General features: G+C 48.7%; 1 protein-coding gene across 1 annotated transcript; it reads right to left on the reverse strand.

The window, feature by feature from the left end:
- Positions 1 to 7,102: 7,102 nt before the first annotated feature.
- On the reverse strand, positions 7,103 to 12,934 carry Dpep3 (dipeptidase 3). Its single transcript, XM_057754107.1, has 10 exons — positions 12,657 to 12,934; positions 12,118 to 12,244; positions 11,533 to 11,662; positions 11,310 to 11,451; positions 10,951 to 11,020; positions 10,665 to 10,841; positions 9,764 to 9,848; positions 9,112 to 9,187; positions 8,621 to 8,756; positions 7,103 to 7,345 (listed from the first exon to the last, which is right to left on the reverse strand). Exons 1-10 carry the CDS (start codon positions 12,932 to 12,934, stop codon positions 7,103 to 7,105), a joined length of 1,464 nt encoding a protein of 487 aa, XP_057610090.1.
- Positions 12,935 to 15,299: the final 2,365 nt, after the last annotated feature.

Here is a 15,299-nt window from a genome sequence, read left to right on the forward strand (position 1 = left end):
AACACTCGGGAGGCAGAGGCAGGCGGATCTCTGTGAGTTCAAGACCAGCCTGGTCTACAAGAGCTAGTTCCAGGACAGGCTCCAAAGCCACAGAGAAACCCTGTCTCGAAAAACCAAAAAAAAAAAAAAAAAAGAAGTTCAGAGTTATCCTTGGGTACCTAAGGAGTTTGAAGCAGACCTGGGAATGAGCTTCCCGAACATTATACTAAGATAAAGACACTCAACACGAGTCACATAGCATGAGATTCCATCTGTAAGAAATACCTAGAAGTTGGGTGGTGATGGTGCACACCTTTAATCCCAGCACTCAGGAGGGAGAGAGAGGAGGACCTCTGTAAATTTGAGGCCAGCCTGGACTACAGAGTGAGTTCCAAGACAGGTTTCAAAGCTACAGAGAAACCCTGTCTCGACAATACAAAAAACAAACAAACAGGGGGCTGGAGCGATGGCTCAGAGGTTAAGAGCACTGACTGCTCTTCCTGAGGTCCTGAGTTCAATTCCCAGCAACCACATGGTGGCTCACAACCGTCTGTAATGAGATCTGGTGCCCTCTCTGGCGAGTAGGCATATAAGCAGACAGAACACTGTATACATAATAAATAAAAATCTTAAAAAAGCAAAACAAAACAAAAAAAAAACCAAACAAACAAAAACCAAACCAAACTAAAACAAAAGAAAAAGAAAAAAAAAGAAATACCGAGAATACTCCGAGACCAAAATCAGACTGGCAGTTGAGTGGGAGTGAAGGAAGGGAGCAGAGAGTAACTAGTTTTTTCCCTTTTTTTTTTTTAAAGATTATTTATTTATAGTGTATCCTGCTTGTAGGCCAGAAGAGAGCACCAGATCTCATTATAGGTGGTTGTGAACCACCATGTGGTTGCTGGGAATTGAACTGCTCTGGAAGGGCAGTCAGTGCTCTTAACCACTGAGCCCTCTCTCCAGCCCGAGGGTAACTGTTTAATGGTGGTTTCCTCTCATCGTGACTAGAATATTATGGAACGTGGTAGAAAGAATGGTCATATAACCTGTGACTATATCAAAAGTTATTGGTGGGCTGGGGAGATAGTTTAGTTGGTAAAGAGCTTGCCTTAAATATTTAGTTTAGAATCACTCAGGCAGCAAGCCTCTGGGCACACCTGGGGGAGATTATCTACATTAGGATGGCCTCTAGTCTAGGAGGACAACGGCTTTGGTCCTGGACTACATCAGAAGAAAGCGGTGCTAGGCCTGGTGGCATTCGCCTTTAATCCCCGCATTCTGGAGGCAGAGGTAGGTGAATCTCTGTGAGTTTGGGGACAACCTGGTCTACAGAGCAAGTTCCAGGATAGCCAGGACTATTACACAGAGAAACCCTGTCTCAAACCACACACACACCCCAAAAAAGAAGAAGAAAGCAGATTGAGTACTATCATCTAGTTTCCTGTTTCCTGACTGTAAATGCATTGTGACCAGCTTCCTCAAGTTTCTCCTGCCCCTGTGACTGCTCTGCCATGCTGGACTGTAGTGTACCCTGGAGCTGTGAACTGAAGTAAACGATTCTTAAAATGCTTGTCAGGGATTTCCTCACAGCACGAAGGAAGTTAACAAGCATACCTTGCAAACATGAGGACCTAAGTTTAATCCCTAGAAGCTATATTTTTTTAAAAAATAATTCTGGGCGGTGGTGGTGCACACCTTTAATTACAGCACTTTGAAGGCAGAGGCAGGTGGATCTTAGTGAGTTTGAGGCCAGCCTGGTCTACAGAGTGAGTTTTAGGACAGCCAGACCTACACAAAAAAACTCCAAAGCAATAAACAAACAAACAAACAAACTGTGATGAGCTTTGGTCATATATACGATATAATATAATAACATATAATATGTAATACATCATATTAATATAATAACATATAATGTATAATATATTAATATACTTAATACTTTTTTTTTAAAGCTGTGGGACTGGAGAGATGGCTCCGCAATTAAGAGCACTGGCTGCTCTTTCTGAGGTCCTGAGTTTAGTTGCCAGCAACCACATGACAGCTCACAACTGCCTGTAACTCCAGCCAGAGCATCTGACCCTCACACCAGTGAACATAAAATAATGAAATAAATGAAAAAAAAAAGAGAGAGATGCTATTTGAGACATTCAAAGCCTGCTGTAAGTGGGTTAATCTATTTTTTTAAAACATAGATATAAAAGATTTTACTGTGTTGAATCCTAGGCACCTTTATTATGAGGGTTAGTTTATTAAAAAAGGAAAGTGGAAGTGGGCTAGTGTGCTGTCGAAGGAAGCTCACAGGCTGGGTGTTGTGGTGTGAATGAGAATGGCCCCTATAAGCTCATATATAGTTTTTTTTTTTTTTTTTTTCAAGACAGGGTTTCTCTCTGAAGCAGTACTGGATGTCCTGGAACTCACTCTGTAGACCAGACTGGCCTTGAACTCACAGAGATCCACCTGCCTCTGCCTCCTGAGTGATGGGATTAAAGGGTGTGCCACCTTGCCTGCTTAAACTCAAATATTTGAGTGTTAAGTCAGCAGGAAGTGGAGCTGTTCTGAAAGAACTAGGGGGTGTGACCTTGTTCGAGGAGGTGTGTCACTGGAGGAGGGCTGAGGTTTAAACAGCCCTTATCAGGCCGGATCTCACTCTCTACCTGCAGCCTCAGATCAGGACTTAAAGCTTTTGGTTTACAGCCCCAGTACTGTGCCTGTCTGCTTCCCATCGTGACGAGGGTGGACCCACCCTCTAAACTGTAAGCCAGCCCCCAGTTAAATGCTTTCTCTTAAAAGTGTTGCCTTACAATAGGTTTTTGATCCTACTGCACGTATTGGCTTTGTGGGAGCCTAGGCAGTTTGGATGCTCACCTTACTAGACCTGGATGGAGGTGGGTGGTCCTTGGACTTCCCACAGGGCAGGGAACCCAGATTACTCTTAGGGATGATGAGGGAGGGGGACTTGATGGGGGAGGGGGAGGGAAATGGGAGGTGGTGGCGGGGAGAAGGCAGAAATCTTTAATAAAAAAATTAAAAAATAAAAAAAAATTAAAAAAAAAAGTGTTGTCTTGGCCTCAGCGTCTCTTTGCAGTAATAGAACAGTAACTAAGACCCTGAATTTGTTTTTAAGTGATGGGACCTGAGCCCAGAGCTTCACCCATGCTAAACCTATGCTCTACCACTGAGATACACCCCAGCAATGTAGAACTTTCATCTTGGGGTTCCTAATGACTAATACCTCTTTATATTATTACTGGGAAATTTGATTTCTTTTCTTGTAAAGTTTCTATTTAAACATCTTCCCAATGTTTTTAAAATGCTGTGCCCATGTATGTATGTATGACAGTGCAGCTGTGGAGCTCAAAGGACAACTTTCTGACGTCAGTTCTCTCCTCTGCTTTTCCAAGGGTCCTGGGGGTCAAACTCAGGTCTCCAGACTTACTTGGTTAAGTCTGATGGGTAATCTTACCAGCCCTGACTTTTTTTTTGAGACAGGGTTTCTCTGTGTAGTCTTTCTGGCCTGAAACTCGTTGTGCAGCCAAGTCTGGCCTGGATCTTGGGTGACCCACTTTCCTCGGCCTCCAAGTGGTGCTGTTAGAGGTGTTCATTAGAGGTATTGCGGACTGCCACACCTGGCCTGGTTGTTTTGCTTTGGTTTTGTTTTTTGCTTTTTAAAGACAGGGTTTCTCTGTGTAGTCCTGGCTGTCCTCTGTAGACCAGGAACTCACATAGATACACTTGCCTCCTAAATGCTGGAACTAAAGGCATGCACCACCACATCTGGTTTTAAAATTTTTTGTATTGTTTGTTTGGCGAGACATGATTTCTCTGTCTAACAGCCCTGGCTAACCTGTTATAAACCAGCCTGGCATCAAACTCACAGAGATCTGCCTGCCTCTGTCTCCCTCGTGGGAGGTTAAAGACATGGTGTCACCATGTCTGGGCTGCAGTTTTGTTTGTTTTTATGCGGCATGAGACAGATCTCACTATGTAGATCAGGCTGGCTTCAAACTCAGAAAGATCCCCCTGCCTCGGCCTCCTGAGTGATAACATTAACAGTAAACGCCACATTTGGCTCTGCTTTTAAAAATTTATTAGCCAGACTGCTATCACCAATGGCGCTGTGAACACCTGGAGTCTGGGCCACTACCTGTGACCAAGGTGATGTCCAAGGGATGCCCCTCCACAGGGGCCATGCAGATCCAGTATTCCTGTGCCACTACCTAGGACCATTGTGATGCCCAGCCCAGACTGCTGCCAGGGGCCATGCCTGGGTTCATGGCTCTACGGCAGCTGGACTCTGAGTTGATATCCATGATGCCATGAAGAGGTCACAGTTCAGGCTGAAACCTGAGGCTGTGCTGGTCGTAGAGGGTCAAACTGTTGCCCAGGTCATATAGACCTGGGTGGCCCATGCTGCCATCTGGAGCCATGGTGTCATCTGGTCCCAAAATGTGGCCATGAGCCATGTCTGGGTTTGTGACCCCACCACAGTCAGGGTGTGGGTCTATGTCCATGTCTCCTATTTCTATCAAAGGCTAAGTGGATACCTGGGGTCTGGGCTGCCACCTGGATAAATGCTGGCTTTGGGGCCTTGCCGCCACTTGGACCATGCCGATCTGGGTGATCTGCGGTGCCAACTAGGGTCATGATGACATCTGACCCCAGACTATTGCCAAGGACCATGCCTGGGTCCATGATCCTACCTCAGCCTGAGTCTGTGCTGTCTGAGGCCTACATTGCCACCAAAGGCCACACAGATGCCCAGGATCTGGGCTTCCACCCATGGCCTTCTTGGTGCCCGAGGGCTATGCTGCTGTTAGGCCCATACAGACCTGAGTCACATGTGCTGCCTCCCGGGGCCGAGGTGTACGGGCCTGAGCTGAGTCTGTGGTCCTGACACAGACAGGACCCATGTTGGTGTCTGAGGCTCTTGTTGCCATCAATGGCAGTGCAGATGCCTGGGGTCTGGGCCACACGTGGTGCTTTGGGGGCTCCATGCTGCTGTTGGGTGATCTAAGTTGATCTGCACTGCCAACTGGGACCATGGTGACATCTGAGCCCAGGTGCTGCTCACGACCATGTCTGGGTCCATGGTTCGATCACAGCAGGGGTCTGTATTGATGCCACTAGATCGTCAGGGACCTGGGCGACCACCTGGGGCCAGGTTAGTGTCTAAAGATTGAGCCTCTGCCAGGGCCATGCAGATCTGAGTAGCCTGCGCTGCCACCCAGGACCACGATGCCGCCTGGGCCTAGGCTACTGCCGGGGACCATGTCTGGGTCTGTGGCTCCTGTTACCACCAAAATCAGTGAAGATAGGGCTGCGCAGACTTGGTCCTGCCCTTGCTGGCAGCAGCACTGAGGAGAGAAGGCCCTGCACTTTTCCTGCTGACCTGACAATAGAGCTGACCCTGCTGGAAGGGGCAGAGGTGAGCAGGCCTGGGGAGCATGAGAACAAGAGGCCCGAGTCTGCCCCTCTTCGTCTGTCGTATGGTGGCATGAATGAGGAAATACAATGTCCTCTCTCTCCTCACCCCTTGCCAATTACTGCAGGAGAGGTGGCCCCTGGGCCATGAGAATGGGAGAACTGGACCTGCCCCACGCCCAGCGGCAGCACATGGGAGAGTGGGCATGGCACTTCACCTGGGCAGCACACCAGAGCTGACCCTGTAGGCAAGGGCACAGGTAGGCTAGGCCTGTGGGCGTGAGAGCAAGAGAGCTGCCCCTGCCTCCTCCCTCGTATGCCATGGAATGGCAAGGGTAAGGGAAGTATGCCCTCATCCCCAACCCTTGCCACTCATGAGAGGGAGGAAAGCAATCCCGGGGGCATGAGAACAGAAGAACTGTCCCTGCCCCTCACCAACTGCAACACTCAGGACAGTCGGCCCTGCACTTCGCCTGGGCAAAAAGTTCTTCCTGCTTTTTCTGTCCAGCATCTCCACATTCAGGTCGGAACTGTTTTCCTATAATCATCTTGTAGAATTTTCTTGGTTTTTTTTTTTTTTTATGAAGGGTCTTATTATGTATCCCTAGCTGGCCTGGAATAGACAGGTCTGGCCTTGAATTTGTGGATGATCTTTTTGCCTTTAGGATTAGAGGCTTGAGTCATCATACGTAGATCAGGACTGATATTTATTTGAGAGAGTCTCACTATGCAGAACTGGCTGGCCTAGAACTTTCTATATAGACCAGACTGACCTCAAACCTTGAAGTTACAGAGATCTGCCTGCTTCTGTTTCCTGAGTGCTGCCAGGGTGATTTTTATATGGAGTAAAGAAAACCAGAAAGCTAGGCGGGATGGCACATACTCAAAATTCTAGCCCTTGGATGGCAGAGGAAGGAGGATCACTTGAGCCCAGGAGTTCCAGGCCAGCTTAGGCAACATAGACTTGGTCTGTGGTGATATTTTGTTTGTTATCTAACAAATAAAGCTTGCCTGAAGATCAGAGTGAAGCACTAAGCCACAAGTTAGCCATAGAGACCAGGCAGTGGTGGCACACGCCTTTAATCCCAGCACTCAGGAGACAAGAGGCAGACGGAGCTCTGTGAATTCAAGGTCATGCTGAGCCACACCAGACTGATCCAGGCTCAGAGAGAAAGAGACAGGCTGTAGTGACTCACACCTTTAAACCCAGCACTAGGGAGGTGGAGACAGTAGTGATATGGCTGGGCAGAGAGAGGAATATAAAGTGGGGGGATGGGATGGGGAGTTGGGAGATGGGATGCATGCACATGTGCGCGCGCACACACACACACACACAAATGCACACACAGGAGGATTCATAGGGACAGGATTGCCCCTTTGGTCTGAGCATTGGTAGAGGTAAGAACTCTAGTGGCTGGCCGCTCTTCTCTGATCTTTTAGCTTTCACCCCTGCCTCTCCCCCTGCCCCCCTCCCCTTAGCTGACTCCAGCTTTCAGGATATGGTGAATTGTCTCTGCCTGTCCAGGGGACCACGGCTGCAGGTTCCCTCACTAAGGGTTCTCTGACCCTAATCCCAACAATAAAGAAAGGCACTGAACACTTGGCTCAATGTTTTAAATATTTATTCTCAAAATAAACTTGGACCTGGGCAGTGAGGAGGGGAACTTTGTGGATTTTGCCACATTGACCTGAGGCCAGATCACCAAAGCCAAACGACAAGGGCTAAGGAGGTGACAGTAGCCATGAGGCCTGAAACGCGGCATGGGGGAGCTTCTGAGGCCCTCCGGAGGACCTGATTAGTTGGCCTCTTGGTCACCTTGAAGTGTGAGTCCTGGTGCTTCTCCTGGGGCTGAGACAGGATGTGCGAGTGGCAGGTGCTACTCAGCTGCCTGTCTGGAAACTTGACCTCCACAGGGCTCTGCCCCAGGCTTCTCTCTCTCACCTGAGGGAAGGAGTCACAGTAAAACAGACACCCCCACCCCTCCCACACTCCACTAGTGACCACCTATCTGTGGTCAGTCTTTCTTCCTGCCACCCCCCTTTTTTTTTGTTTATATTTTGAGACAAGGTTTCTGTGTAGTCCTGGCTATCTTGGAACTCACTCTATAAACCAGGCTGACTTTGAACTCAAGAGACCTGCCTGCCTCTGCCTCCAAATGCTAGGGTCAAAGGCATGTGCCACCACCACCAACTAGTGACGGCCAATCCTGATTGTTAACTTGACTATAGCTGTAATCAAGTAAAGCCAAACAATTGGGCAATCCTGTGAGAGATTTCTTCTTTCTTTCTTCACATTGTTAATTATTTATTTATTTTTATTTTATGTGCACTGGTGTTTTGCTTGAATGTATGTCTGTGTGAGGAATCTGTGAAATCCTTTGGAACTGAAGTTACAGACAACTGTGAGCTGCCATGTGGCTGCTGGTAATTGAACCTGGATCCTCTGGAAGAGCAGCCAGTGATCTCTTTTAACTGCTGAGCCACCTCTATTACCTTCAGAGATTTTCTTTTCTTTCTCAGTCTTTTTATTTTTTTTTCATTTTTGGGTTTTTGTTTGTTTGTTTGTTTTGTTTTTTAGTTTTTTGAGAAAAGGTTTCTCTCTGTAGCCCTGGCTGTCCTGGAACTCACTCTATGAACTAGGCTGACTTTGAACACAGAGATCCACCTGCCTCTGCCTGGGATTAAAGTGCTGGGATTACGGCTGTGTGTCACTACCGCCTGGCACCAGAGATTTTTTTTTTTTGATTGGATAATCTTAGGTAGGAAGAACCACCCCCTAATACCTGGTGGCTGCCCGAATAAAAGAATATGGAAGGAGGAGTTTTTGAGTTTTGCCTGCTTGCCCTCACTAGCTGGAGGGCTCATCTACCCTGTTGCTGAGGTATTCTTTCTCTAGGATTAGAGCCTACTTCTTTGGGATTCTCATATATATTGAAGACCAGCAGCTCTCAGTAATCCTCTGGGACTTCAGCACTAGACTGAGACTTCTGAGACAATCAAGTCTTATGGACTAAACAACTACTCCATTCTTGGCCTTTCCAACAGGAGACAGCCATTGTTGGACTACCTGAACCACAGCCTGTAAATCACGCACAAATGTCCCCACCCCACATATGTATGTATGTACGTGTGTATGTATGTGTGTGCATGCTCTATCAGTTCTGTTCCTTAGAGAGGCATGACTAATACACCATCCTTTCCTTTTTAACCCATGTACCTGTTCCACCTCTCTGAAGACGCGCAGCAGGTTTTCTCGAAGGACACCTTTCACCTCCTGTTCACCCCAGCCCCGTCTCAGCAACTCCTCTATGAGCACTGGGTATGTAGACACGTCCTCCAGGCCCTGAGGGAACCTGTGCAGATATCCACTGTGAGACCTTGCCCCTAATCCTGGTCTAGCGCCTGCTATCCCACCAGCCCCAGGCACATAAGACCAAAACTAAGGGCCAAGTTCTTTAGATTAGTGAACACGACTTTAGAAGTTCTTTAAAGATTGAGTTCTTGTGACCATACCCAGCCCACAATAGAGCTGGGCTGGGGAGCAGTGCATTAACAAGATTCTTTTAGCCTAGGAGTGAGAGAGGAGATGGAGACTGGAAGACCAGAGCTTGTAGCTGAGATTTGAAGGATGAGCCGACTTTTGAATGGGGACCTAAGGCTTAAAACCTCTGCTGTTGCCTCCAGGAGGAGTCCAGGGATAACATTCACCTTCCAGATCCGTCATAGTCTCCACCAACCCCAATGAATTCAGATCCAATGACTGTCCTGATGTGGTCAAAATGATCTAGAAAGCAGAGGTGGGTAGAAGAGTTAGCAATTGGGAGCATTTCTAAATGGAAAGTTGGGTCCTGGCCAGTTATCCAGTTCACATCTGGGTGACAGTGACAAGCTGAGTTTACAGTCCCTGGAAGGTCGGCCACTACCCAGCATGTGCTAGAGTTCAAGTCAGAACTGCACAGGGCTGAGGTATGTGTGGGGGCGGGGCAGAGAGATGGCTCGGTGGGTCCCAGGTTCAATGCCCAGCACCCACATAGTGGCTCACAACTACCTGTAACATCCCCTCTAGCCTCCATTTCTCCATGGGGCACCAGGGAGACACATGGTACACAGACACACAGGCAGGGAAAATACCCAGGAACACCGTTTAGAAATTAAGAGTTGAGCCGGGCGGTGGTGGCGCACGCCTTTAATCCCAGCACTTGGGAGGCAGAGGCAGGCGGATCTTTGTGAGTTCGAGACCAGCCTGGTCTACAAGAGCTAGTTCCAGGACAGGCTCCAAAACCACAGAGAAACCCTGTCTCGAAAAACCAAAAAAAAAAAAAAAAAAAAAAAAGAAATTAAGAGTTGAGGTGGGACTCACCTGCCACAGTGGACACATTAGCAAGCAGATTGCACTGTAGCACCCCCATAGACAGCGTCACCATCACAATGCCACCATTCTTTTTCTAAAGGGATAGACGAAGGGGCAATCAGGCCAGCCCCATTGGACTGCTACTGAGCTTCCCTTAATGGGGGACGCTTGCAGGGCAGCAATCTAGCAGGGGCTGGAAGAATGTTTTCTCCTGAGTTTGGGGCTCCCTGGGTAAAACTGATTTGGACCTGGTTTCAAAGATGGAGAAAGGTTAGTCAACCAATAGCTTTCTTTACTCAGGGTCACAACTCTCCTCGCAGTCAGACATGATGGCACATATAAGGCCAGCCCTTGGGAGGCCAAGGGAGAGGTAGTATAAGGTTCAGGTAGGACAGGACAGGACTATTTATGTAAGAGACCCTACCACAAACAAACAAGACCCTTTTTTGTCCCCGTTCTTTCCTTCCTTTTTGGATTTTTGAGATAGGATTTTGCTATGTAGCCTAGGCTGGCCTCAACTCATGATCCTCCTACCTCAACCTCTCACATGTAGGCATGTGTTATTATGTTTGGCTTTAAGACCCTCAAAATGAGTCAAATGTATTGGCACACACTTTTAATCCTAGCACTTGTGAGGCAGAAGCAGGCAGATCTCTGCAAGTTCAAGGTTATCCTGGTTCACATATCGAGTTCCAGAGTCAAATAATGAGACCCTGTCTCAAAAAATGGAAAAAGTCAGGCAGTGGCAATGTATGCCTTTTAATCCCAGCATTGGGAATCTCTGTGAGTTTGAGGCCAGCCTGTCCTACAGAGCGAGTTCTAGGCAGCTAAAGCCATCTTGGTCTACAGAGCGAGTTTCTCTGATGAAGTGTACTTAGTCCTGGGTTTGAGGGCCCAGTTGGCTACTCACCAGAAGATGCAGGATGTCATCAGGAACATTCAGCAAATTGTCACACACAGCTCTAGCCGCTGAGTGGGAGAAGATCACAGGAGCCCGAGACACCTCCAGGGTCCGCATCACTAAGGCGTCTGAGCCGTGGGACAAGTCAATCATCATGCCCAGGCGGTTCATTTCTTCCACTACTTTCTGCAGGGACAATTGGATTTGGGAGGGAACAGAGGGTGTCAGGGAGCAAAGGTGTGTACAAGGATCTGCAGGAAACACACAGGGTAGGGTATGGTACAAGAATCCTCACCTCACCGAAGCTCGTCAATCCACTGATGTTGGTATAGAAGTGGTGTCTGAATTTCGTGGCGCTCTCTGCCCTGCAAGACAGACAAGAGAAAGCAATTCTTGCTGGCTATAGCTTGGCTATCAGTGACTGGGGGCAGGGGCTCTGCTTATCCATCCTACACGTAGAACAGATGAGGACCAGGGCCGGCTAGCTGGTGGAAGTGTGAGGGACCTGCTGGGAGACGTGCCTCTCCCTCCCCCGCAACCTCCCCTCCCCTCACGGACCACTTTATCGTCATTTCTTTTGCCAGGTCCATGCCACGGAGAGAAGTTTCCTCACCACACTGTCTGCCATGCCTCAGGGCCAGGCAGCACGCTCACCAGGGTGTGCTGCAGGTGAAGGCAAGTGTCAGGTAGCGCACTCCTAGCTCGTAGAAACTGCGCAACACAGAGAGGCTGCTGTCCAGTGAGTGACCGCCCTCGACGCCAATGAGGCAGGCCAGCTTCTGAGTGCTATTCAGACCTAGAAGACGGTGGTGAGTCAAACAACCACATCCCAAGAAAAGAGCCACTGGTGTCGATCCCAGGCTGTGCCCCAGTTCACCTTCAGCCGAGGTCACAAGCTCCAGCTCGGGGTAAGCAGCGCACATTCGGCGAATGAGGTCGATCTGTTCCAGGGCAAGGCGCACGGCATCCCGGTCCTGGGTTTCGCATGGGATGTAGGCTGACCAGAACTAGAGGGAAGTCCAGAGGTCCACGATCAAGCCAATATGATCTCTTAGGCCCACCATTTCTGCCTCAACCCCTCTAGCACCCATGTAAGTCAACGGTTCCCCATAGTGTCATGACTCAGGACTACTGAGCTTAGCAGCCAGCAAACAAGCTGTGGACTAATGACATAGCTGTTGTCTGTCCATGACCCCGTGTGAATGTCCCAGGCAAGGCTACCCTATCTTTTGTGGTTCTAGCAAACTCAACCTCCACACTCTCCAGGTATTTTCTGGTTCTTTTCTATGTATTCCCCTGAACCTGAGCATCTGTGCGGCTCATCTGTGTTGGTCCTCCACGGCCTCATACATTCTTGTATTTGCATGACGGTGTACTGCATGCCCCAAGTACCCAGCTGTCTACGGCCCAGCCTACTCAGGTTTCTGTGTCCCCAACATCCCCATTCTTCTGGCACGGTTACCTGGGCGCCCACAAGGCCTTCTCTAAGCCTATCCAGGCTGGTCTGGCCGTGGGTGAAATTGCGCAGATTCACATCCTGCAACTTATTCTGGAAGAGTTCTCTCAGGCGCAGAGGCAGGTCGTTATGGCTGGAGATACGGTCAGTGTAAGAACATGGTCTCCAGGTCAGAAGCTTCAGCCCGGGTCTTGTTTCTCACCCACCTCACCGGGCCCCATCCCCTGCAAGCCGAGCTGGAAAGCTTTTCCACCGGCAATGGCGCCAAAAGGGAGAAGGGGCACTCATGAACGACAGAAGGCGAAGGTGCTAAGGGGCCTCATCAATAGTCTAGGGGTAAGCTTAGCCCTCTCTTTTGGTTTTTTGAGACAGGGTTTCTGTGTGAAACAGTCCTGGCTGTCCTGGAACTCGCTCTGTAACTAGGCTGGCCTAGTTACTCACAGAGATCCGCCTGCCTCTGCCTCCCAAGTGCTGGGATTAAAAGCGTGCGCCACCACCTCCCGGCAAGCTTAGCCCTCTTCGGTCCCACCCCCGCACGTACGCACCCGTCCACAAGCGGGAAGTCTCTCATCAGGGCCAACGCTTGCTCTCGAAGACGAGGGTCACTGGTCACGCCAGGTGTGGCGGAGGCATTGAAAGTGTCCGGAGTGGCATTGGCACTGGAGGTCGCCAGTGTGGTCGAAAAGCTGGAGATGCTTTGAGTGGTCGGGGTGCAGGTTACCCACAGAGGCGGAACTACAAGTAGCACCTCCAGCAGGAACAGCCAGGGCCCCAGAGGCCGCAGGCCGAGCGCGCGGGGACCCTCAAGACCCGCGGGCTGCATGTTGCTCAGACTTGGTCACAAAAGCCTGAGAAGGGCTGGGATAGGGCAGAGGGTGTCAATGGGGTTCTGACCTTCGATTCAGGGTACCTAGGACGCGGCCTCGCTTGGAAAAGGTTGCAGTCACACGGCTGTGCAACGGACGCTCTGGAACTTTCCACCCCTAGAAGCGCAGTGCAGCCGCTAGAGGGCACCACCGCCCTTCCGCTCCCCCACGTAGAAGGGCGCCCCCTTGGGCCTGGCGGGTCTCTGCTCGCAGCATCCATCTACTCGCTCACTGCTTCTGGTTTCTGGCTGAGTTGAAGGAGGAGGGAGACTAGTGGGGAGCAACTGGGGGAGGGGGGGAAGACGAGAAATCTAACTAATCTCACCCCATAGCCGTTATGTAAATGTGTTAGTGCCCAAATGTGCCTTATCCTCAATGGGGTCAAATATCTTGCTACGTTCTGCTTAGAGTAGTTAATTAGATCTGTGTGGGTTTTGTTAGGTTTTAGTCTTGTTTTTGTGGCGGGGTCTCGTTGTGTTGCTGGGACTAGCCTGGAGCTCCTGAACTCAAGCTATCGACAGTATGAGTACTGTCATCTAGGGAGTACATCGCCACTAACAGAAAAAATATTGTCTAGCCAAGTGTAAAATCCCGGCGATCAGAAGGTAAAGGCAGGGCTGTGAGTTTGAAGCCGATTTGGGCTATATAGCAATATCCTGCATCAGAAAAAAAAAAAAATCATGCATAGTAGCTCACACACATAATCCCAGCATTTGGAAGACGGAAGCGTGAGGGTTTCAGAACACTCAAGGCCAACCTGGGCTACACAGAATCCTAGGCAAGCCTGAACTAAAGAGTAAGAAGACCTTGTCTCAAACCAGGCAACCAACAAACTAAAGTATGATTCTCCATTGAGAAACCTGCGCCCGCTTTTGAGTGTAGTTAACTTTTCCTAAACATCTCTCTCCCTCCTGAAACACCTCTTCCAAGATACACTAAAATTGTTTCTTACTAAATTTCTAGGGTTCGAGAGGTGTCTCAGTGGTTAAGAGCACCGTCTTTTCCTCTAGAGGTCCTGAGTTCAATTCTCAGCAGCCACATGGCAGCTCACAACCATCAATAATGGATCCGATGCCCTCTTCTGGTGAGCAGACTTACATTCAAACAAATCATTCATAAAGTCCATAAACAAAATAATAATAATAAATTTCTACTGTTCTCATAAAGAAGATGAAGGGCATCGAGATGGCTCTGAGTACAAACACTTGCTATGCCAGCCAGACTACCCGAGTTCTATGTGCATATTTCATTTTTAAAGAATAAAGAGTTAGGTGCAGTGACATGTGTCTGTGACCCCAGCACCCCTGCAGGGAAGAAAGACCCCGCCTCAGTAAGGAGAAGTTGTCCTCTGACCTCAATAGGAATGTCATGGTAGGTAGTCACTGCCCCCTTTCTTTCACACACATACTAATAATAAAATAATTTTTACAAACGGAGATGAAAAAGCTGAGTAAAACAAAGGTGGCAGTTCAGAGGCAGAGCAAGTGCCTAACGAGTATGATGGCCTAGGCTCAACCCCACTACCATATTTAAGTAGATATGGACATTTTAAAAAAGCAAACCACTTTCTGTAGGCAGTGATGGCACACAGAAGGGAGGCAGAGGCAGGCAGATCTCTGTGAGTTCAGGGTTAGCCTGGTCTACAAAGAGAGTTCCAGGACATCCAGGCCTACACAGAGAAACCCTGTCTCAAAAAGAAAAAAAACCAAAATGAAACAAATTAAATTAAAAACGAATTAAATTAAAATGAAATTAATTCATTAAACTAATTTAAAATAAATTAAAAACAAAGCAAAATAAAAAACTATCTTCTTAGCCAGGTATAGTGGCACATGTCTTTAATCCCAGTACCAATGAAGCAGAGGTGAGCAGATCTCTGAGACAGGCTAGCCTGAGTCTACACAGTGAGTTCCAGGTTAGCCAGGGATGCAGAGGGAGACCCTATCTTAAAAAAAAACTTCTCTCTCTCTACGGACGTTGTGGAGACAAAGACACACTTTCAACACGATGGGAGCCCTGATAAACATGTTCTCTGTTTTGAGCTGGCAGATGACGAACGCATCCTCGGAGGCTGGATGATTCAGAATTAGTGTCCCTAGGCATGCTGCAATCGTGTTTATTAAGCAGTTCCTTTTTCTATTCTTCTCTCATACATTACATGCTGACTGCAATTTCCCCTCCCTCCACTCCTCCGGGTCTCCCCATTCCCCACCTTCCCTCTCCCCCAGATCCACTCCTCTGTTTCCTTTCAGAAAAGAGCTGACCTTTCAGGGATATCAACTGAACATGGCAATTTACAGTAAGAACAGGCACAAACCCTCA

Source organism: Chionomys nivalis, chromosome 21 (genome assembly GCF_950005125.1).
Source record: "Chionomys nivalis chromosome 21, mChiNiv1.1, whole genome shotgun sequence".
In the NCBI taxonomy this organism is placed as follows: domain Eukaryota; kingdom Metazoa; phylum Chordata; class Mammalia; order Rodentia; family Cricetidae; genus Chionomys; species Chionomys nivalis.